The sequence below is a fragment of the Strix uralensis genome, chromosome 2, assembly GCF_047716275.1.
Source record: "Strix uralensis isolate ZFMK-TIS-50842 chromosome 2, bStrUra1, whole genome shotgun sequence".
Taxonomy (NCBI): Eukaryota; Metazoa; Chordata; class Aves; order Strigiformes; family Strigidae; genus Strix; species Strix uralensis.
Window position 1 is genome coordinate 48,723,045 of NC_133973.1, and position 25,368 is coordinate 48,748,412.

The 25,368-nt window shown below is 38.4% G+C and overlaps 1 protein-coding gene across 2 annotated transcripts in view; it reads right to left on the minus strand.

Moving 5' to 3' along the window:
* Positions 1-25,368, minus strand: part of POLA1 (DNA polymerase alpha 1, catalytic subunit) — a 205,493-nt gene that overhangs the window by 173,660 nt on the left and 6,465 nt on the right. For both annotated transcript variants that reach the window (XR_012627513.1, XM_074858590.1), the window contains exons 8-20: positions 23,462-23,657; positions 23,063-23,231; positions 21,994-22,172; positions 18,505-18,617; positions 17,931-18,047; positions 10,618-10,692; positions 9,168-9,306; positions 6,130-6,287; positions 4,725-4,809; positions 3,849-3,910; positions 3,023-3,112; positions 1,280-1,396; positions 236-411 (exon numbers count right to left, since the gene is read on the minus strand). Coding sequence is in view for 1 of the 2 variants with exons in the window: in XM_074858590.1 (XP_074714691.1) it covers positions 236-411; positions 1,280-1,396; positions 3,023-3,112; positions 3,849-3,910; positions 4,725-4,809; positions 6,130-6,287; positions 9,168-9,306; positions 10,618-10,692; positions 17,931-18,047; positions 18,505-18,617; positions 21,994-22,172; positions 23,063-23,231; positions 23,462-23,657 (1,676 nt within the window). In the remaining variant the exon portion in view is untranslated. The remainder of the gene's footprint in view (positions 1-235; positions 412-1,279; positions 1,397-3,022; positions 3,113-3,848; positions 3,911-4,724; positions 4,810-6,129; positions 6,288-9,167; positions 9,307-10,617; positions 10,693-17,930; positions 18,048-18,504; positions 18,618-21,993; positions 22,173-23,062; positions 23,232-23,461; positions 23,658-25,368) is intronic.

The following is a 25,368-nucleotide window of genomic DNA, read 5'->3' on the forward strand; positions in this document are numbered from 1 at the left end:
GTGTATCTAAGTCAATGCTCTCACAAATCAATTTGCTTCACGCATAATAAGCCACCACCCATGAGCAACTTGAAACATTATAAAATACTGTTAAGATAACATTACACTTTTCAAACACCAGTATGCTAAGTCAGCATTTCAATGACAAATCAAATAAGCAAGCATGAAATTGCATAGCGGGAAACTAGCTCCTCCACTTCCCAGTGAAGGATTAAAAACAAAGATCAAAACATACCTGTACATATTTCGAATTTCCTCTGGTAGAATTGTTATCCTCTCTGTTTTCAAAATCTGACGGACCAGTTCAGACAAATGGTAACTTTTGCAACGAATTAATTCTTTAGCAGAAATTTCTACATCACAGATCATGCGACCGCAGGCAGCATTCCTTTCAGCAAACCCTCCTCGACCCTTAACCATATCACACAAGGAGGAAAAAAAACACAACATGAAACATACAAACATTAACAAAGAACATCTATCCAAAATATATGCTTATAAGACTCAGTCAAGTCAGCTGGTCACTAACTAATCTAATACTTTAAGTACTCTCCTAGATACCATTAATACTGAAGCTTTATAATTATGCCCTAAAGGAATCCATGGTATCTTTCAGTGTATGTGGAAGCAGATACTTAACTTTCATTATTAGTTAGATCTTATTTCTTAAACTGTCATGCATTTTTTTTCTTTAATAATTAGAATAGTCCCAACACAAATATGGGTGCGGATTTTGTTTTTCTTCTGAGGATATTTTTTGTACTAACAGCAGGATGAAAAAGTCACAGAACCACATACAAATACTCATCTTGGCCTCTAGGAAAGACAGGAGCAGGCAAGAATATGGCCACATTCAGCACTTCCATACTCCAAGCCTCACACATTGTCCTCTGAACAAATACGTACTAAGAACTACAGAATTACTAATTTAGCAGCTCTCTACGGGATGATTCACCAATCAATCCAAATTACATTTTCTCATTTTACAGTTATAGCAGACAAAGACTGTTACAGTAAAGACTATTGCAATTAATCTGTCATTACCATCATCTAGTTGAGATACATAAACTAAATTAGCCTAACTTGAAAATTAGTTTAGCTTATTACTGTAATAAAAGTCATATAAACACTCATCATTTCTGATCTGGGACACATGAAATTCAGCATGACCAACAGTCAAAATACATTGGTGTCACATTTACAATTCCTCAGCAAAATTAATTCATTTTTAATCGCATGCAAAATAAAGGGGCTTAAAAGACTTGAGCAATCTTATTACCCCAAGCTTTGGCATATTGGACCTCCTCAGTCGACCTATCTTGGACCAGTGAGGGACTTTGCACACATTAATTCTTTGAAGCAGCACTTCCAGATCAAATCCATAAATATTATGACCCTTGCAGCAGAAAAAATAACAAAAAAAGGTTACAACAAATGCAAATTGAAAGACTTACTCTCACACACTCAGTATTCCTTTGCCCTTTGTGGTTTTTTCCAACTAATTGATGGCATTATCTCTCTCACAGAAAGCACTTTCTAAGAGGACGTTCATCAACAGTACTCATTAGTCTTAACACTAACAATGCTGTTCAGTAGAATACCAAAATCAGCTCTATAACTGGCTCATTGCACACACAATTCAGCTTTATGCTTTGATATCAGAGATTAGGATTTAAAGCTTTCTAGAAAAAAAGCCAACATTCTTTATACAGCATATAAACCTAGCCATGAGTAATTCCTTTTCTCTCCATCCATGAAAGTCTCGATATTGACATCAAAATAATGTAATTTTTTTCCTTTGATACTACAACAGGCATAGCTGTTAAATCTGGACAGGAAGACCTTGCAACCAGTATTTACATATAAAAATACTCCAGCAATGTTTGCAAAGTTTAAACAATGCTAAGGACATTGATGACACTGCTCTGTAATCTCAGCTGAAAGCAAAATGCTACCCTGATGAACATGAGTCTGCACGGACCAGGCTGTCACCAGGAACCGCAGGTTCACCGCAGCAGATACATCAGTGTAGTGCAATGCTGTGCTATAGAAGAAGCTCCTTAAAATCAGCAGCATTACAGCCATAGTAGAGGGGTCCTACCTTTATTGGTATAGCTTGGTTTTAACAGCACTAATTAAACCAGGCGCAAATTAAACTGCACTAACATGGCTCTGCTGTTTTTAGGATCAGAGCTCTGACACCCCTACTACTGGCACCTTCAATTTAAAACCACTGGTTGCAGTGTTTCCCCTGGTTCCTTCCCATAACCACCAGGAAGCTCAGCTCATAGGGTGAATACTGGATGACAGCCACAGTGAGCTGAAAACATCAGAAATCTGACTGCTCATTTCATCCTATTCCCACCACTTAATTATTTGTATTTACCTACAGAAGAATAACAAGTTGTACATAACCAACCTCAGATTTATAACCTACTTCAAATTGTCTTCAAAATTTGATTAAATGAAAGTCAGGACTGTACATTAATTAAACTTAAAAAAAAGAAAATTAGTAATTATAATAAATCCTCAGTTGCCAATACAGTAGAAAACATAAGAATGCTTATTACAAAACTTTGCTCAGATCCTTGGATTTGTATCAGTTATCATTTTGATTTACAGCATAAACACAATCTAAATGGTGACACAAATTATATGAGCATCTGAACTGAAACAGACTCTTAAGAATACCAAGAGTTCCCATTTTTCTTGAAAATCACAAGGTGTTTTCTGTTGTGTTTTGTCTGTCTGAGTGAAGAAACAAAATACTTGTTTCAGGTACTATGGAAATACTGCCTAGTTCAGATATTATGGGAAATAATCATACGTATAAAATGCTGTCAGGGAAAATTCTGTATTATCTTCATATCAAAGTATACCTGCTGTCTTATAAGCAAATTCAATTCATAAGGCAGTCTAAGATAAACATTAAAAAACCTATAAGGGGACAAAAGACAAAGAACAAAGCTGACCAACTGACAATATGCTATAATTTAACTCTCAAAGTCTCAGAACTACTCACCACAACAACATCTGGGTCAATTTTGTGAATTTTCGCAAGGAAAAATCCCAGCAGTGTTCTCTCTGTTGCAGCAATTTCTATTTTAGCATTCTAAAAGGAGCAAGAGAGCACCTGATTTCAATGACCCAATAAGTTTAAAATGGAAACATCTCTTCTCCCCTACTAGTTACAAGACAATAATAAAGCACCACAGAGTTCTCCCTTTCCTTCTATAATTCAAAGCTTTTTGTTCTCACTCCCATAGACATAGAAAGCTTTTCTCAGAGGCTTTTTTCCATTTTGCTTTTGTATGCAGGTGTCTAGTGATATTTTAAGAGCCTCCTAAGAATCAAGCACACCAGGAAAATGCTCTGTGCGCATCCTTCACTCACAGGCTTAAGATCACACAGAAACAGGGGGAAAAAAAAATAGGTTACTTTATTATTCTGTCAGCTCTCCCAGTGCCCTTTAGAAAGGATGTCTTCTAAGTTTTGACAGACTTTACGCTTCAAGGAAAGAAGAAACAAATTCTCCCAGTTTACTACAAGTACTTATAGTCAAGTATAACGAAAACGAATTGGAACCTTAGCCTCTTTGCAAAACCTTTCCAACTCTCTTGTCTATTTTATGAGCACAACTAGCAGAAGTACTGAATCACACGGAGTACGTACCTCTGTTTTTATAAGCAACACAGAATAAATACCTGGATTTAGGTTTGTAGAGTGGAATACTAAGGAAATAATCATCCCATTCCTTTGAATATTTCTTTTACACAACTTACCAAAAGCAACATGAAGATCATATTTTAAAAGGTACTACAATAATAAGGCTAATAAAATGAAATTACCTTTTTTTTACTAGCTTCTTTGAAGTCATAAGGAAAAATGCAATCGTTTGGTTTGGAAACAACTGCAAAAAAAGTGATATATGTTCTTACATACAAGTTCTTCATTGTACCCACCCAGTAAGCATCCATCCACAACACAGGGAGCTACAGAAAACTAATCTCTAATTCTAAAAACCTAGCCTTATGTGAAATACTTGTCTCTAAGATAACTGAATAATTAGTAAAGTGTTAAAACAATTTTTATCAAACATATTTGACTTTATCATTGGAGATTAAAACTATGGTCCACAGCTTCCGAAGAACTTCCTCTCACAAGCATTCAATACTCTTCATCACTTCCGACTGCGGTCTGAATCTCAAGGTTTATATAACGAGACTGCTGTGAGGGACTTTTATTTATAATAAGTTTTCTTAGGGAAAAATGTCACATGTTTAATTTTTTAATTCTATTCAGAAGAACTGAACTGAAAAATAACTAAGTCACTGTAAATAAATGGTCTAAATTAATGGGTGAAGAAAGCAATCCAAGAGAACAAATGATTAAATAAAACTAATAAAAATTATAGGAAACTGTATAGAGCAGTGTTACTTCCCATTGTCTCAAACTAAAACTTTCTACATAAAGTTTTCAATAAAAAGTCAGTAATCAGTGAAGTTAAAAATAGGGAGAAAAGCCTACCTGGGAGTTGAAACTTTGTCACTTACCTATTCTAAGCCATTATCACTGGAGTAACAGAATGAAATATAAAAAAAAAAAAAAAAAAATCAAAAAAAACCCCACCCAAAAAAAACACCAAACCACACAACCAAAAACCACAACAAAAAGAAAACTGTGAAGGAATTATTTTTCTACTCATAACTGTTCCAAGTACATACCACAGAAGTGTGTCTGAAAAGGAGGCTGAGGTGGAGCCTTATCCAAAGGAAATTTCTGATGAATCAGAGCTGCAACAGCCACAACCTGCACCAAGGAGATACAGAACACACAACCTCATAAAGATGACTACTATCAATACCCATTTCTTCCCTCCTTTTTTTTTTTTTTAAGTTTCCTCATCTCTTTTCTCTTGTTTCTACAAAAGATCTTTTTAAAATTAATTGCAACTACAAATAGTTAAAAAGAAGAAAAGTTATCAATTGATCTCAAGTAAAATAAAGCAGAATTTACTCCTAAATTATTATCTTAGAAATCTGAGAGGAAAAATAATTCATTTCGGAAAACTCTTGCTTTTATCAAACTTTGTTCTGAATCTGAACAGACCCCACAATTTAAAGAATTCCCTATGAAGTGCAGGAGAGATGTAAGCAAGCCAAGACATGCAGAGAAGCCTTGTCTCTGGAAGGGCTGCCCCTGAGCAAAGCAGTCAAGACTGCCAAGAAGCCAAGAGGTTAGTGTTTAGAAGCTCTTAGCTTTACTTTCTGCTTGCTTTACTGGCAGGATGTCCCTGGCTCCCCAGACACTGGTCAGGAAAACCCATCACAAGACAAAGTAGATAGGCTTTAGAAACACCTTGGCAAGCAGAGTCCTACTGGTACCTTGCATGTATCTCATTACATCGGCTAGAAACCAGGAATTTTCCATACTCCCCCCCCAAAACTTTAATTTCACCAAGAGGTCTAATTCTACTTGAAAAATTTGCCAGCCTAATTTTTCTTCCATTCAGTTAGCCAGAAACAACTACCCTATCCTATTAGTGAATACTGAATCTCTTCCTAAGGTAGGGAGACTTATGTTAAAAAACAGATAAATGTGCCTAACTACATGTTATGGTCTGCAGTCCACAACCAAGAGTGGCCACCTACATCTCTCCTCCTTTACAGCAGAATAGTAGGTGTTATAAGATTTAGACCAAATTCTCACTCCATTTCAAAATAAGTTTTATCAGCAAAAAATCCTGGTCATTTTACCAAGAACCTATGGTTAACTCTACCAAAAGAAAAAAAAAAAAAACAACACAACAAATCCATTAACAGCTGTTCCAGGATAGTCTCATTTATAACTATTATGCACAACAGACAAAACAGAAGGCTTGAAAAAATACATAGGCTCCACTGTCATGGTAAATATTCTGACCAAACAGGACCCCTGAACCCACAGTTCTCATGCTGTTGAGACCCCAGTGAAAGTTCCTTTGAAAAGCCTTCAGCCCAGAAAGCTTATTCAACAGTAAATATATTTAGACATGTTTTATCAGGTGAAGTTCTTGCAAGCCTTAGAAAATCTTTAGTATATGCCAAAGAACGAAACCAAACCAAACCGCAATGAGTGCAGATTATTTACCTCATTCTGGTGAGTCTTTGGGTTCTGAGTGGTCTTCATGCTGAAGGACATGACCACAAGAGGAGGAGGAGGAGAAAGATCTTTAACCACATTCACCAAGCCAGGCTTCATGGCCATAGCCTCCACCTTACACCAGCTGACCGACTGATTTGAAGGCTCTGAGGAAACAACACAACCACCTTCATTCTTCTGGGAACCACAGGTAAGCCTTCTCTAATGACACTGCTGCACAGAGCATGTCCTTTTAATGTTTTGCCCTTGTGGGATAGTCCAAGATCCAGGCTAATCCTGTCCAATTTTGGTAACTTCCTGGGCCCTGACTCCCCAGTCAGAAGCCTAATCACACCAGGGGCTCTTTAACACCAAAGAAGAGAGGGAAGATTTGTATAGAGGTCACAAAGGTGTGTAATGGAAAAAAATATTTCAGGCAGCTTTACACAGAGTCACAGTAGAGAACGGTATAAGCCAAGTGAACATAACTCCACTTAAATTAATATACCACCTCTTACCATCTAATCTTGTAGTCAGTCCAAAGGTAGAAGGCTTCATAAAAATTAAATTAATACAAGTGAAATTAAATAATACTCAGAAATTTCTCAAATGCTACAGAAAACGCAGCCAGAGTGCTAATCAAATGAATTTTGATTGAATGAGAACAAGAATATATGACTGACTAAAATGCACCAGATAATTAATTCATTTAGATATAGTCCTTCAGAAACACGATTATGGAAATAAGGAGATGGGGGATGTCATAACAGAGTTCATCCTACCCTGGTAGTACAAGTATCCTAAAATGTAAGAGAGACCACAGAAAGCTATTTAGACATAAACTGTACAAGAGCTAAAAAATTATATAGATAGATGGAGAAAAAAAGACAAGTTCATCACCCATTATCATTTGAGAATTTTTTGGTCTGTAATTCTTCACTTGCTTTAAAAAAAAAGTGATCATTCACAACAGATGCTGATGAGGTAACTCACTACATGCAGTAATAAGCAGAGGTTACATTTCTGATGGATTAACCTTTCCAAGACAGCTGTTCGTAGACTTAGTTATCTTACTCCCTGCAAAATTATTTGACACCTCTCTGGAAACCCACATAGTTTACCTTCTCTCATTATCCTTGCTCTAAATGCAAACAGTTCACTGACTAAAATATCTTCATTTATAAAACACTGATGATCTCTCTGAAGGAAGACAGACAATCGATTGCTTAACACCTTCCTCTTTGATCTCCAATATCTTAACTCCCAGAGCTTCAACTAGCACTCTGTAGAGCAGTGGTCTCTAAAGTGGGGTGCATAAGACAATCAATCCATTGGGGTGTGGGAAGAAAATATTTTTTGTACCATTAATAAATCAATACTTTAAAAGGTGTTTATTTCACATACCTCATACCCTTTTTTAATTTTTATTTTTGTGTTTATAATGTAATTAATATATTAGTACATGTATATTGTTTATAAAGAAATATCTATATATTCGGGATACATGCTCAATTTTTTACTGACGGGGTGCACAATCTAACAAGTTTGGAGACTGCTGCTCTAGAAAAGCTCTGGTGCTATCTAGCACTGAATACTCAAACTGCAAAGACAGTTTCATTATGAACAGCAATGACAGTTTTTGAAGAAGGTGTAGAAGTCTGATCAAATTATTTTAAACTTGTTTATTCTAAACCTTCCAGGTATACTTCTTCCCCTAAAACCCTACATGGAAAGTATGGAAGGGAAGCTACACAAGAAAGCAAGAACCTTCTGATAAACTAGACACTCCCACCCCCCCAAATATAACTAGCCAGCTTAGCAGACAGTTTTCAACACAGTGGCCATGCCAGAGTTTTGAAATGAGCAATTCTGGTATCAAGATACAGACGCTCTCCGGAACCTGAAGGCTGTAATAGAGACATGAGAGTGGGAAAAAAATGCTCCCTTAGATTAGTATCAGTGGAATCAGTATCTGAGCTCAGGCAAGGTGGTTCTAAGGGGAGATAACATGCATCAGCATTAAGTAAAATTAAATACTGCCCAAACTGTTGGTTATCATTGCCATAACATCTGTCATACTGGATATGAGGAACAAAAGAGCTCTGGACTCTTTTCAGGTGAAGAAAAAAAACGCCAAAGAAATACAAGGTCAATTCTTGGGCAAAAAGTGCAGACGAAAAACCACTCTTAGGCCTTTAAAATCAGTGCCAGAGAGTACACCGATGCCTGCCAATCTCTGGTGGAAAACCCATCACAACTAATCCGTCTTTTGGCAGTCAGGGATTTGTCTTGTCTATTCCAGCTCAAAATCCTTGGTGTCAGCTTTGTCAGTGACTGAGCAAGGTCCTGAAGAGGAGAATCCTCCTGCTGTCAGCATTCATACTGCCAATTCTACATTCAAAGCACCCCAAGGACATTGCACCAATAGATGTGGCTTTTGTCCAGCATGATCAACTTCCCTACATTCTTGAGAATAGGCAGCACACATTGAATAAAGGGCTCTAACCAAGCCAAACTAACTACCTGTAAGCAGTGCATGCCACTCATGAGGTGGAAAGGATTTCAAACTAAAAAAGCTCCACACCACAAACTTTTCTAAGTGTCAGAAAAGATACTCTAACACAAAAACAAAAAAGCCATCTAGCAGCAGTTTGTTCCTGAAAAGATACATCTGCAGAAAAAATACAAATCTTAAGCTGTCAAGAGAAGAAAGAGGAATAAATTTCTAGAAGACTGACTTTAGCTCAGTATATGTGGCCTTAGGGTATGCACCAAAGAGTAGCTGCTAGGCATTGCATAGTTCCCTCTCACTGCCGTTCAAAGTTATAATCTTATCTGTACAGTGTGCAACTTTATATGGATAGACCTCTCAAAAAAGGAAGAGTAAGCTACAATTTGTACTAGATAATGAAATTGCACAGGTAAATTGCAAGGTTAATTTACAAAATGACAATTTATCAGTACAATTTAAATTTCCCCGCCTCCGCCCGATCTGTAATTATGAGCGTTTTCCAGCAACCAAGTATTTCACATGCAAACCACCATACGTGGATTTTTTATTTCCAGCCAGCATGGTCCTTTGATCTTCCTACTCATCAAGAGAAGTTCCAGGCTAGAGGTGTTAGTTCCAAATACATGTGAAAATGTTTGTCCTTTCAGATCTTGGGGAAGCCGAGGGCATTCAGCCTAACAAGTAACAGAAAACAGTGAGTCATTTCACCCCACATTTTCTGTCATTTCACCCCACAGAAGTGTTCAAGGTTGACACATTATATTCAGACAGCACCTTAACAAAATTACACAATACCTGAAATCACTGTAACTTCCCACAAGCAAAGCCTTAGCCCATAATACCTTACAGTAATTGAAGAAATTACATTATTGACTCAATTTAAATAGGTGCATAACAAAATCAGGACAGTAATGTAAAAATTCACTGAAGCAAAGTTCTTCATCCTTCCCGGATGTAACACAGAAATACTACCATCAGCCAAGGCTACAACAATGTTCAATGACCATTTTAATACAGAAACTGCTCATGTTATAAACTTAGATAGTTGCAGCTTTAATTTTTGTCTATCATATAAAGACTGAATAAAGAGTTTCTGCACAGCTAAAGAAAAATGTGAGATAGCTAGCAAATCTCTATAGGATGCTGCTTCTGCACCTACTGGTATAAAAAAAATGGTTTAAAAAGGCATTATCCCAGCAACTGACCCAATAGGTTCAGGACTACTGAGTCTCTTAGATTTGAAACCAAATCAAGTATTTTTGCTAATGAAGAATAGCTACGGATGTACTTGAGGAAATTTTTTTCCAATTTTTTCCATCTTCGCTGCTCAATTTTACAGCTCTTCAACAAAAGTCTTTCTCACCCAGCTGCTATTTCCAAGAGCCATATAAGCAGAGATATCCGCTATATTCTGGACATGGATTCAACAAAACATTTAAGGGTAGTAAGTAATTTTAAAAAAATCTTACAGTACTTCAGGCCCTGATCCAGTACAGCTAAAGGATTGTTTGGCTGGTTAGTTGATTCAGGGGCAAGGCGATAAAAAATAAAACAGGATAATTGGGAATATAGATTGTAAATCAATAAGCAAATTATAATTGGGGGAGAAGGTGGGAGGAATGCGGCCACTGTAGGAAGTATTTTTTCCCCTCATGTTTTATTTACACAAATAGAGCTAAGGCTAATAAATCAGTATGTTATAGGTTACCAGGTAATGAACTGCTTTTGTTAAGGACTAACCAACATCTAAATGACAACAAAAAAGCCAGAAGCTTAGGTATTAACTGTGTGCTTCTTTCCCACAATTAACCTCTTTTTTTTTTTAAATTACAAGACAACGAGCAACTAAATACACACTGCAACAGAGGTACAGTCACTACCTACTAAAGATCAAATCCTTCAAATTTATTTTTTTTAGTAAAATCAAAATTTTTAATTAGGTAAGAAAGCAGGTTACAGTCTTTCATCAGATTAATTATACTCACCGAATATTTAACTTCTAAGTATTCAGATTTTGCTGGAACATCTGGGATCTCAAAAGCATAATATTTTTCCACTTTCTATATAAAACAAAGATATTATTTTTTCAGTATCTCCCAACTGAATATTTATTCTGTCCAATAAGAAAGCTAGTGAAATAAAGACCAGCCAAAACATACATCTCAAATATCATGGGCTTGATTATATATTACCAATTCCACAACTCATTATAACCATTTAAGGACAGTAAGAATGTTTTAGTACTTATATTTAATCTCTTTAGGTCTTCTCAGCATTAAGAGTTTCTACAGAATTAACTTACAAGTATACTAACCGTTACAAAACAAAAACCATACATGTTTAATAGCTAAGGAATCTCAGAAACGTTCTGTAAATTCACAAGCTTTAGACACACTCATGAGAGAATTGGTGGTTGCAGACCACCACAAAGTCATAAAACAGCTGAGATGGAAAGGCATCTCCAGAGATTGTCTAGTCCAGCCGCCTGTTCAGGGCTGAGTCAACTAGAGCGAGTTGCACAAGGCCCTCTCCAGTTTGGTTTTGAATATCCCCAAGGATGGAGACTCCACAGTCTCTCTGGTCAACCTGTGCCAGTGCCTGACCTTCCTTACTGCAAAAAAGTGCTTTATGTTCTGATAAATTTCATGTGTTTCTAATGGTACCTATTGCTCTTGTCCTCCATTGGGCACCAATGAGAAGAGTCTGCCAGAGTCGTCTTTACTCCTGCCCACCAGATGTTCATACACAACGATAGGATTTGCACCACCAATCCCTCACCCCAAACCTTCTCTTCTCCCAGCTGAGCAGTCCCAGGTCTGTCAGCCTCTCACATGACAGATGCTCCAGGCCCTGTCATTATCTTTGTGGTCCTGTGCTGGACTTGCACATCTTTCTCATAGAAGGGAGCTCAGCCGAAGGCAGCACTCCACAGTGTCTCACCAGGGCTGCGTAATGGGGAAGGACGGCCTCCCTGAGATCTGCTGTCAGTGCTCTCCCTCACGCAGCCCAGGGTGCCCGTGGCCACCTTTGCTGCAAGGGTACATTGTTGGCTCTTGTCCTACTTCATGTCTACCAGCATGACCAGGTCTTTTTCTGCAAAGCTGCTTTCCACCTGGTCAGTCCCTGAGTCCATGGGGTTATTCCTCTCCTAGTGCAGGACTTGTTATTTCCCTTTGTTGAACTTGATGAGATTCCTGTAGGCCTTGAGACATCTGCAGTTTGTCAAGGTCCCTCTAAACAGCAGCACAGCCATCTGGCACATCAGCCACTCCTCCCTGCTTTGTACTGTCTGCAGACTTGCTGAGGGTACATTCTGCGCCATCCTCCAAGTCATTAACACAGACTCTAAACGGGACTGCATCCGCTATAGACCCTGGTGTACGCCAGGAGGGACTGGCCTTTGCCTGGACTTTGTGCTGCTGATCGCAACCCTTGGAGCCCAGCAGTGCAGCCGGTTTTCAGTCCACCTCCGTGGCCACTTCCCTAGCCCATATTTCATCAGTTTGTCCTTGAGGATGCTGTGGGAGACAGTGTTGAAAGCCTTACTAAAGTCAAGATAAACAACAGCCCCTGCTCTCCCCTTTGTGCACCAAGCCCTTCATCTCTTCACAGAAAGTTACCAGCTTAGAAGCGTGATTTCCCCTTTGTAAATCCGCACCAAACGCTCCCAAGCACCTTCTTGTGCTTTGTGTGTCTGGAAAACAGTTGTTTTCACAATTAGTTGCTCCACCACCTTTTCCCAGGGCTTGAGGCGAGGCTGACCAGCCTCTAGTCCCCTGGAATCTCCTCCTCCTTGCCCATCCTGAGGACAGCTTTGACATTTGCTTTCTTCCAGTGCTTAGGAACCTCCTCTGATCAATATGACCTTTTAAAGATAACAAAGTGTGGCCTCGTAATGACACTGGCCAGCTCCCTCTACATGCATGGGTGCATCCCATTAGGTCCCATGCACCTGTGTCTGTCCAATTTGTTTAAATGTTCCCAACCTGATCCTCCTCCACTGAGGACAAGTCTTTGTTTCAGGCTTTCCTTCTGGTCTGTTGGGGTCAGGGATTGCTGAAGGCTGGACTTAGCAGTAAAGACCAAGGTGAAGAAGACACTGAGTATCTCGGCCTTTCCCATGCCCTTTGTCACCACATATCTTGTCCCTTTAAGCAGCAGGCCCACATTCTCCCCTAGTCCTCCTGCACCTATAGAAGCCCTTCCTACTGGTCTTTGCCTCCCTCACCAGAATCAGCTTCAGGTGGGCTTTCACTTTTCTTTTTCCACCACGATGTCACCTCCATTAGTCTGCCTCTAATCCTGCTTGGCTCTGTGCCCATCTTTAGGCAGGGCTCCATGCATTCCCATTGCTCTGACATGTAAAAGGGACTCCCCCTCCTCACCATCCCAGCCTGTCCTCTTAACAACGTCCTAACCCACCACGTGTCCATGATCCCCATGAGATCGTAGTCCTGTAACTACACAAAGTTCCTCCTTTTATTCTGCATGGTTTAGTGTACCAGCACTTCAGACAGGCACCCAAGAGAACTGATTGCCCAACCATCTGCGAGCTGTTTACTTTATTACATGCTTAGAATAGAATCACTTCTATGACAGTATTATATTTTTCATTCTGAGTGACTTGGGTTTTACTAGAAAGTAGTCAAGTTTGTTTACGTATCTCTAACAAAGGCAGTTTAAAGCAGCCTCAAGTTCAGCACAACTCCACGGAAAGTATCACTTCTGCTTTCTTCAAGAACAATAATGATTTTCCACAACATGCACAGCTTGTCAGTTTCCAAGAATAACTACCTTCATTTTCCAAATAATTACAATATCCTGTGCCACAACTCTATGGTACCTGCTGAAATGCCATGTTCTACCCTGTAATATGCATGCTCTGCCCTGTAATACTTCACAAACCATCTGCACTACTGTTATATATTATTGTTATTATGTTATGCCATAACTCTGCCAGAACATTACTCTTACTACAAGAATTCCTAGAGGCCCCTTAAAATTAAAAAGCGTATTTTGACTGGACGGTGCAGTAAGTTCAGCACATTATACACAGACTCAGCATAATGTACCACTAGAATAAGAAAAAACAAAGTTGCCATAAACTGGAATAAAATTTACAAATAAACAAAATACATGCACAGTTAGGTAAACTGGAACTTGTTTGGGGTTGGGTGGTTGGGATGTTTTTCCTTGAATTAATAGCATCAGCAATAGCTCCCTCAGAGCACTACAATGAGCAGGTAAGATTGCTACTTCTCATAACACTGCAATTTTAAGGCTGCAAAGCCTAGGTAGGAGAGGAGAGGAGAGGGCCCTCTTCTAGATTTGCCTTCCTATTTATAGCAACAACTATGGCATCAACAGCTACATGGAAGCAGAAAAAAGTAATATAACTTGGTACAAGAGCACCACTATGAAGTCAGAACAGCATTACAAATTAGCATGCAAATGTAGATCTGAACTGTTGAGCCAAAGCAGCACCTCACATGAGCAGTACACCATAGCTCTAACATAACAGATGGCAATGCACTGCTTTTAGCACATATTATTGGTGCCCCCCCCTCCTTTTTTTTTTAATTAAAAAAAACCCACAACCTCTCAGGCTTCAAAGAAGTTCTTGTTGCAAACGCAAGCCGAACATAGCGTAAAAATAGTATGCTGCAGTGATTCATCTGCTTATTCCACAGAGCTCAGCTCAATTACACAAGCGTCTGGTCATAACTGCAGTGAATGAATGCTTTGCTGCAGAGTAATCTGCCCTTCAAGTGGCCCTTTAGAGAGCAGAAATGAGCAGCAGTGATTAGCTGCTAAGTTCCTAAGTGGAGTAAGGCTGCTTTCAAATTGATTTGTGAAGACTTGCTAACTTGGCAGCAGTGCAACCCATTGAAGCGACAATTAGCAGCAGGTGCAGGAGGAAATGATATGGCTTAAGTGTATCTGTTAGTAGGGACCAAGTTTGGTGCTGGCAAGGCCAAGATGCAGACCCACACACGCGTAGAGAACAACTTGTCTCAGTGTATAAATACTGGCTCTCTCCCCATCATCACAAAACTGGTTACTCTGAATAAAAGAACTTTGGGTACATGGCAGGTATGCTAGTAACTTTTCCAGCTAGTGATGGAAGAGTAAGTTTCTCAGTTTCACAGTACTATGCCAAAACTGAGACTTCGTGTTGCTCTGAATGCATTGCTCACAAGTGCTCTGCTCACCTGAGCAATATTGCTATTAGCCTTTTAAAAATCTTCCAAAACACCATCCCTTAACAACACAGCAGTGGAACACTGCACATCACAGAACAGGGCGGTTCTTCTAAAACATATTAGCTCTTAACCACATACAGTCACAACTGTGTGGACATCACTTTTTTGAGCATTTACTCAGCTGAGTGCCACCACCATTTCAGTTTGAGAGCTCTGCACACCCCTATGGAAACACAGATTCAAGGGCTGCATAACAGGTGATATGACTGCAATGAAAAGAAAGATGATGACTCCTTACGAAAAACATTAATAAGCTATATAACAAGGCAAACTGAGGTCTCTCAGAGAAAAACAAAAGGAGGGTGCAGTAATGCAACAATCCCACTACTTGCACAGTTACCTTGCAGGCAGCAAAAGGACCCCACTGCTGCAGAGATGTAAGCCTGGACAGATTTGGTGCCACTTGTTCACAGTCAATTTTGTGTTAAGCTAGAATAGCTGAATTACTGTAATACTTCCCCTTAATAATCCTCCAAAGGCCCCACCAACAGCACCTGCTCTTCAATCCTACCTTTTCTCTTATCCCCACCTTACTAGTGTCACACTCTCCTGCTAGCTCCAGTTCTCATTAAACCCTTCTAGGAGGCAGTTAACTATCAAAATCAGCAGAAAATTATGCCAGCAAAATAAAGCTGTATAGCCTTTTACCATGTTAGTAAAATTCAGTTTACTGAAGAGTCTGATGAATTCAAACAGAATTTGAATTCTTACTGTTCAGAAACAATTCTAGTAGGTTATTCCAGAGCTTCTGCACCCCCAACTATCCTGACAAATTCAGTCATGAATTAAAATTTATAAATTTGTTCTTTTGCTAAAACTGTCCTTTAAATAGCTTTCTTGCTGCTCATCCCCTTTTAACATTTTTGAAGAGCAAAAAGGTCTTACCATTATCCTTCATTTTACTAGGCTAAAAAAAAATTAAAGCTCTTTCAGTTATCTCTGGCATAACTGATTCTCCTTTTGTCTCATCCTTCAAATTACCATCTTTTGTACCTGTTGTCACTTGAGTTAATCTTTCCTCATCAGGATGATCAAGTGTTACAATATTCTGGGTAAGATCTGAACAGTGCCTTAGTGATGCTACTTCCCTATTCCTGCTAGGGATCACTCCTGTGTTACACCCAAGAACCCCAGATGCACTGCAGCTACGTGTCCGGACAACACCACTGGGTCTTTCACCCCGAGTTCTGTGTAAACTCAGTAAAAATTTGATAAGCTTGCAACCAACATCAGGAATAACAGTTCAAATACTTCCTGCATATGGTTTACCTTTATTTTTAAAAGCCATCTTTGAAGGTTAAACTATATTACTCCCCTACCTCACTCACACTATTCTTCCTTAGCACACCATGGAGCAGGTGGAGGTTTCCTAAGATTCTGTTAGCAGATCTGAGTCTTTTCAAAAGCCTTTCCCCCTCCTTCCATTTCTAGAGCACAAGGGTTTATATCCTCTCTTTTAATGAAGAACTGATTTGCTCCGAGTTTCCTCCCTCATTCCTGAAAGGGTCTTTGAACAGTGAGCTATTACAAATTTGTTTTTTACCTATTGTTAAATTCATCCCTTTCCAATCCCCATAGTTATAAATCAACTATACAAGAGAAATAACACTGAGAAAACTGAAAAAGCTAAATTTGCACCAGTTTTGAAAGAGTAAATAACCTAGAACAAAAGTTTTACAAAGTACTAATGACACTTGCATTTTCCCTGAATGATGTAAATAACGGACGAAGCTACACATTGATGAAAAGATGTCATGTCTTGCATGAATCTGCCATTTGAGAAACACTGCTCACATTCTCACTTTAACAATTTAAGCTTTCAGAAGTACTCTAGCTTTGGATTAAATGACCTCCAAATGGAATTACCCTATGAACTTGGTTTTATTTTCTCTCATTTACATACTGTTAAATTCCATTCTTCCCACATTTTTACTTGCCATCCCATTCCCTGATCAACTATTCAGAAATGAATCCTATGAAGGCACAAGACTGCCAGCCTGGGAAAAGTTAGAACTAATTCCACACCACCAATTACAATGAAAGCCAGCTTTGCCCGACTAATGACATGTTACTTCAAGAAATGGGAAAGTATCTGAGCAGTACACTCTGAACAAATCTTTTCCTCCAACTTGCATGTTAGCCGCTTTTCCCCACACAAACTCCCCACCCCTGCCCCCACTCCCCACCAAAAGACAAACGCTCTATGTAAACAAACAAGAAACCTCTCACACTAGCAAACTAATTCAGTCCAAATCTGCAACACTATCAGCAGCATCAGCTCTTTCCCTACAGACTTACGACAAGTATTATATTATTGTATGTGCAAATTTCCAATTATAGCAATATTTTGTTTTTCCAATGTTCAAGGATTTGTTGAGCAAACAGAACACAGCAAAATAAGACTACTGCCCGTAACTGTAAGCCTGGAACAGCTAAGTTCAAGACTGGATGGCAGCCCTTACATCTTGTTACCTCCTGTATAAATGCATTATGACAGTCCATGCTCAGAACAGCACGTGTACTAAAAAAGACAAATGTGTAGAGGTGAGAAGGAGGATGAGACATGCCAAGAGATAAAGTTCAACATGACACCTGGTCATATGCAAAGATGGTCTAATCTCAGAGTACTAACCTATCTGCTGGACAACACAATCTTTCATTTTAAATTTTGACACCATGACAAGCTTTAGGTATCAGAACTTCTATATGTTCTGTATTCTCAAAAACAGCTCAGCAAGCAAGCAAGACAGTCTTGACATTCAACCCAGTTTCAAAGAAGCTAATAAGTAAGTATTTTCAAAAGCAGTATGGTCAAACTTCTGGCGAAACAATCATGTTGCAGATTTACTGTTCTTAAAGGAGTATGGATATTTAGGAAGACACTGGAATGGCTTTTACAAGCAGGTACACTTACACATGTCAGGAGTTACATATTTGCATTTCAGCATAACCTCCCCTACTGGGCAGTGTTTCAGACTTCCCACCTTACAAATAGAACAATAGAAAATGACTAAATAGGATGCTTGTAGACAAACCTTGGATTTGAACTTCATGATCTTATACTTTGGTGAAATGCAGTCATTAAATTCCTTGAAAACACTCATTATAGTTACTGGAGTCTCTGTCTCTTTGCCAATGGATAGGTCGATTTCCTCAAAAACAGAAGTTAGGTTTTACAAATTAACAAAAAGTGCCAGCAGACATGACTAATAAATTTAATTTTGCTTTGCTATTATGAAATCTTGTTTCTCTTCTTTAAGGGAAAACTACAATGCAATCAGCGAAGAAAACCCAAATTTAAAAAATATTATTTGAAACAAAGTGTTTACAAAGCACTAAGTTTTCTAATAATACTTCAAGAAAACTTTATTTCCTAAGCAGCAAGCCTAAAGGTAACGATTTGACTGCAACTGTTAGTTAGAGGGGAAGCAGCAACACTCTACTCTGCACCTCACATGATATACTGTGTATACATTGTACTTAACTTCACCACCTACATCAGACAAGACTGGCTTCAACAGTTCGCATAAACACAGTGCTAGAACTCATAACCTGCCATAAGCAGAATGAAAGGTACTTATGTTTGACATGCTTAAAAGATATACTTACTGTTTCACGTGGCAGTAGATAAACAGTTCTCTCAATATTTTTCACTGTCACACAACAGCTGACATAAGTGTTCGCAGATTCAATCCAAACTTTGCCAAACAAAAATACCACACCTAAGGAAGAAGGGCAAAGAATTCAACACGCAATTCTTCAGTTAATCATTCTTAATGTTGCTTAGAGCAGCTTATTATGTATTCTTGCATAGAAACACAACCATTTCTGGTTTAGGTCCTTGAACAACAGATCTTTCTGATGTATCAGCACATTCTAAATTGTTTTAAACACCCGCTTTACAAATAGATATAAATGTATAGTTCTTCATGCCCCTACCTCCATCACTATAGTGACACCTTGATATGTGAAATTCAAAATGGTATCATGTAGCCAGTCTCAGATTTCTGATCTGATATTCCATTTCTACCTACAATAGTTTGTTAATTCATGGGGAGAAGGAGTAAGGAGAGAGAAGTCAGTGAAAGCTGAAGATAATCAGAATGCCTGTGCTGTCAATCACTCCTGAAACATGTGCTATCTACAATTTTTCTTTCTTCAGCTAGACCAGTACAATTAACTCATTTTTCCTACACTTCAGTACTGTGAGATCAAGATGCTACTACTAATAAAACCCGTAGAAACACATTCTGAAGACAACAACTAGAAGCTGATCAACTGTAAAAAGTTTTCAACTGACTATATCTAACTTTTGTGAGGACACTGAAAGATGTATGTCATCACAAGAAATCCTGGATGTTAAGACAGCAGTTGTAACCAAGACAGATATTCAGAAAGCCTATACAAAGCAGGACCAGCGCAACTGACTTCACTGTGGATCACGTCATTATCGTACATGCACATCTCTGAGCCACAGAGAACTTGGTATTAGCACAAAATGCTGCAAACCGCTAATCAAGCGATGTTAAACTCTGACAGAGAACAAAGCCAGCTGACTTTAAGGTACAGTTTGTGAATTACAAGTAAACTAAACTTCCAACTACAACTCAAAAACCTGGCTTCACCTGAGTTCCCTTCAAGCTGCAAATAATTTGGAATTTGATTACATGAAAGACGCTCTTCTTACAGTACACTACTATTGATGAAATCAGAAATATCAGAGGTGAGACAGTCTCAGAAACAGAAGATTTTGGGACCTGAGTTTCTCCTTGGTCTGACCATGCACAAACAAGACCCTGGTTAAGAGTTATAATTTATCTTTGCCATGCGATCTATCAGATGTAAAGGCACCTTTCTTACTCCATTAGATTGAAGACAAATCAATGAAGATGCACTAAAATGGATGACAGAGTTAGAGTGACAGGCTAAGAAAAATCATTTCTTGAGTGCTTGGAATAGATGTGAACAAGACTACTTTTGTCAAGGACAGAGAATGCTGCAGTTTTGAAGATGATAAGAGCAAGGATACAAGCTTCAGCTGCACAAAGTATTTTAGAGATTTTAATACAGAGGCAATCTTCAAGATTTAGACAGTTTGAATAAAAGGATCTAGAAAGAGCTCCAATTACAGACCTAAGTGACAGGGAAGATGGAAGTTCTTGTCCCCAGCAATCTATCTTTTTTTTTTTTTTTAAAGGGATAAAAACTTCAGGTTTGTATCATACAGAAAGATGAAACTATGGGATAGACCACAAAACAGTAGTTAGTTACTTGAACAGCTGGCAATATTAAGAGCATGGAGAAGTTAACCTGTCAGAGGCATACATATAAGCAGGTGAGGTAGAAAGAAGCATACCTGAGCAAAAGACAGGGTAAAAGGCTGCCTGGATTGCAAAGACAAACTTCAATCAACTCTAGCATGGACAAATAAGTGGTCTTAATCCCCAGATTTCACAGAATTCATGATGGAAGGAACCTTTGGAGGTCACCTAATTGAACACACACACCCACACCCCACCACCTCCCTTCCCCTGCTCCCCCCCAATAAAAGCAGGGCTAGCCTCAAAGGGTTTTCAGAGACATTTCATATGTAAAACCAAGAAATAATAGACGAGATATCGGGCCCTATCCCCTGTAAGCCTGATCATGGAAGGATGAAAGAATGAAAAAATGGAAGTAAAGCTTATAAAACACAAAGTTTGTGAGAAAAAGACCATGCTATCAGTGAACCAGAAGGGGAAAGGGCAGGTTTTATTCGTTATTTCTTTAAAATGTTAATAGGATTACAATTCTCAAGTTCTCTGCCTAAGATAGTAAAGGGAGTTATGAAAAGTAAGCCTCCAAAAAATCATTAAGTTTGAAAGTCTTATGATTATGCTATAGTATTTACTCTTCAGGCAATGCATTTGACATCATAGCAAATGAGGCATAAACAAAGATCATGAACATGTTAAACAAAAAGCAGTATCAAAATTTTCCCTTCTACATTACTAATTGAAAACAGGTGCAGTCTTTATTATTCAATTCTGAAAAAGTCATAATGAGAAAAGAACACTCCTTGCATGCGAGGAACAGAAATCCTTTCATAATTATGTTCCATTCAGCAACTACTGACTTAGAAGACAAAAAAAAGGAAAAAGAACAATAGTGGGGTCTTTAAAAGCAGCAATTTTATATTAAAGCCATTGATTTCATCAAGATATCTATGATTATTACCACTCCCATCACCAAGCTGTTCAGCCCAGCCGAGTCTCATATTTAAGTTTGGCATCCCAACTCACAACAAAAGGTGTAACAAAGAAACATATCTGACTCAATGCTTACAGCATCAACCTAAAAAACCTTCAAAAACATATGGAAGAACCTTCCGGTAAACCTACATGAAGCACAAATTAGAAACCCAAGATCCTAAAGCTGCTGATGAAATGAGAGAACGGATGGGAAGTGCTTAGAACAGATGTGAACACAACTTCTTTTGTCAGGGCTGAGATCAGAATGCTGCAGTTTTGAAGATGATTAGAGCTAGGATTCACACTTCAACTGCACAAAGTATTTTAGGGACAATAATCCAGAGACAATCTTCAAGATTTAGACAGTTTGAATAAAGCGATCTAGATAGACCTTGTATTTTTCAGGTCACCTTCCTCCCTTGATAGGCATACCTTTCCTTCGTATAAAATCATGCAACTGCTATTGTACAGGCTTTCTCATAATCCACTGGAATTTTAAGTTACATTTCCAGAAACAAGAAGAAAGCATGCTCAATTGTTGCATCACTGAGTAAGAAATTAACAACATCAGCTTATTCCTGGAGTGTACAGGGTTTTAAGGCGGCCAACGGGTCACCAACACTGAGAAGTGCTAGTAGCTTCCTTTGTACCTCCCTACTGCTACACTAGACCAAGAGATGACATTCTTATTTTTCCCAGTCATAGTGCCCTGCACTGAGGACAGAGGTATGGAAAAACAAGAGATGAATGTACAAGTTACAGAGCACAGAGAGATGGGGTATCTGTACATAATTTAGGCAAGTCTTGAAAATCCCAGTTACATAAAAAGAATCAGAATAACATTTTCTGCCTTTAGCTGAACAATTACCTGGCTGACTGTACTGATCTTCATAAGCATCCAGCCAATAAAATCTTAAGACTTGATCACCATTTTCCCCATTCACAAGTGGAAGAAGACTGGGGTCCAGCTGAACTTCTGGTACTACTAGATCAGCTTCATCCTCATCAATTCTGTCCCAACATGAGATACCTGGGAGAGAACAACTTCTGCAGGTTTTGCAGAAGAAGAAAGAAACAAAAAGTAAAATTGTGCCTTCACTATTACCACTATTGTTTTGCCTTTTTTCAGCCCTATACTCTCACACCTTTTGTTGCTCTTTCCACTACCAAGAAACATTCCCAACAGCTGGGTTTCCTCAGATTTCTTCTGAAAAGAAGGATGGAGTGACAGACAGAAACCCACACACAAGTATGGTTCTTAGTACACAACACATAGATTAACAATCATTCACCTGGTACTTCAGCCTTGGTCATTCAAGACTATGTAACAAATGTATCAATCCATCTGTACAAGTCGCTCAGTGGAAACAACAGATTATTTCTACAAAAATACCTTTTCAGTCATTAAATGTTTAAGTCTTTTTCATCATTCAAATATTTTACAGCTTAAAATTATGGAAACATATGATTCAAGATTCCTCCAAACAAAAAAAAAAAAGGGAAAAAACCCTTTTTTCCTATTTCCAAAGACATAGCCATTCATCATGTGAAATTACTTTTAGAAACAATCCTTTTAACTACAACTAATGTTATGAAATACCTTCACAGCTGCTTAGAATAAGCATCTTTAGCAATTCCTCATTTTTGCTTACTGGCATCAAAGTTCATTGTCCAACACCCACATTGAGTCACCTCAATGTACTGAAATACCTGTTATGCTGTCATGTGCTAAATCCCAAAAACATCAAGCATTTTTCAATTAAGTAGCTATCAGCATGTTCAACATTGCAAGTTTTAATGTCACTACAAAAAAAAAAAATTGCGTAGCATTATCATCATTCTGTCTGCATCACAATTATCCCATTGGCAAAGTCAAATATGAAGATCAATCTAAGGCTTACTGGTGGAAGGAAAAAAAAAAAGAAAAAGTTTCTTACGAGACAGATGTCTCTTTCTTCTCTGATTCCAGCTGCTCTGTCTCCTTCTTTTCAATTTCCTTGCCTCTCTTCAAGCTTTCAGCTGTCTCAGGTATAGTTTCCACATGCTCTGCTTCCATAGGTTCATCAAAGTCCTCCTCATCAAAATCCATCATTCCCTGATCATCATCTGGAAGTGTTGCACATAGAACTAAAGGCTTGAGTCATTAACACTGTATACCACACAGCAGTATGCATAGATAGCATACTATATGCATGAATGTAATATACAGCATCAAAATACAAAATAACACATTTAACTACCTAAGCATCTAACTAGTATTAACTAAGAGGTGTTTTAACACTAATATGCCATATTTAAAGGGTTTCCAGAACTGGATTTTCATTTCTTTTTGATACCTTCAATAGCTTTCTCTTCTATTGTCTTCACTATTCCCCCATTTTCTGTAGCTTTTTGCACATATTTGGTATCCTCATTTTCAGAGACTATGACAGGTTTTGCTGTGTAATTGGGATGTTTAGGACGAAATGAAGCTGGAGGAAGAGCTTCCTTTCTGAGATGAGCAGGAGCTTTCTTTGATATTGGGGTGATTACCTAAAAGACATTTTAGACGTGAGTTAAAAAAAAAATTCTCTTAAGAGCAAAAAAAGAAAAAAAAAAATAATCTAGCACTCACTATTTGCAGAACTAGTAACCAGGGCTAGAGGAAAAGCACCACATATTTTGCAGCACGATAGCTAGAACTCCTGAAAAGTAAACTTTAAATTCTGTAGTATCATTTCTGCTGATTCTACTACAATTTTAAAAAGCAGTTTACAACAGAACGTGGTTGACATTTAGTTGTGGTTCCTTTCACTATTTTTCCCACATAGCACTACTCCACTCCTAAATTAAAACCTCTGTGTCAACTGAGTACATGACAATATACGTCAGGCAGGCACAGAGCCTGGAACAGCTGGGCAAGGCCAGTATGGCAGCTTACACCTGTTCATATCAGTAATGAGTTCAAGACATGTACAGGACACCGCTGGTCTAGAGAACAGAGTGCTTCTCCACTGGATTTCTTCATGCTACAGACACCCCAGGAGAGTGAGGAAAACAAAGAAACCACCTTTCAGCATGCTCTGCAAGCCTAAATGCTGAGGTAGTAAGCACATAGTTTGTTTTTCAGACAGGATATCACTATGGCAGAAGCTACAGAACTTCTTATGGAAGATGTATATGCAGTGGCCTCCACTATGGCCAACAACAGGTCTCTGCATCAACTGGCCCTTAACCTGTGGCAAGGTCCAAAACCTTTATCTTCACAGGAAGCCCTTATTTACAAATAGAATTTAAATCCTTTCTAGGGTTTTAATCTCAGTACAGCTACTTCTACTGTGGCCAGCACAAAACTCAACCCTTCACTGTCCTTAAACAGAAAGCAAACATTACTTAGTCTGCCTTCACAACAATTTTTTGCTAGCTCAGCCAAATGAATTTATTCATACTTATATTCTCGCTCATCTCCTGAAGTAGAAAGCATCACTGCCATCTTGCTTTTTATGCCCATTCATCCTCTTCATCTGTTTCATTGTCTAAAATCTCCAATTCCTCCTCCTAGGACCACAGAAGCTAATATCTAAACAGCGTGTCTGGGAATTAATTTCCTTCTCAATGTTTCCTACTAAAAGCGACCACTGTTTTGCACTATAAAACACAAACATCCTCTCTTACTGTCTCTCCTCCTTTTTTGTTTTTCAAATACTTCTAGGCTTTAAGACAGCTGTTGAAATGAGTGCCACCAGTGATTATTTTCAATGTAAGAGCTGATGTCACCATTACACAAGGTTTCACAAATCAGATTTATCTACTCTACTCCATTTGCCCTCTACAGCCTTACCAATTATCTCATTGTATTTCCAAAGTCCTTCGCATCTACCAGAACTCTTAACAAAATACTAGTCTTACATCCTTAGCAGCCCGTTCCTCCTTTCACTCCAAAATTTTCCACTAAACTTTTATCCATAGCTTCAATTTTCCATTTACTTTCCATTTCTGCAGAAGATGAGTTTCTTATCCTTTTCCACACTCACAAATACTCTTTCACTTCCCATCATCTTTTCCTTGCCACAAGGGTCTTTTCTACTCTTAGGAAAAAAGAGACAAAGCAGAAGCTCACCTTCATGTGATGCACCTAACATTACAAAAACAGTTTCACCTCTCAAATGTAACAGCTATATACTACTACTACACTAAAAATACAGAAAGAGTTGTATTCTGTTTATGTATGAACATGAAGGGGAAGACAAAAAAATGCATGAGG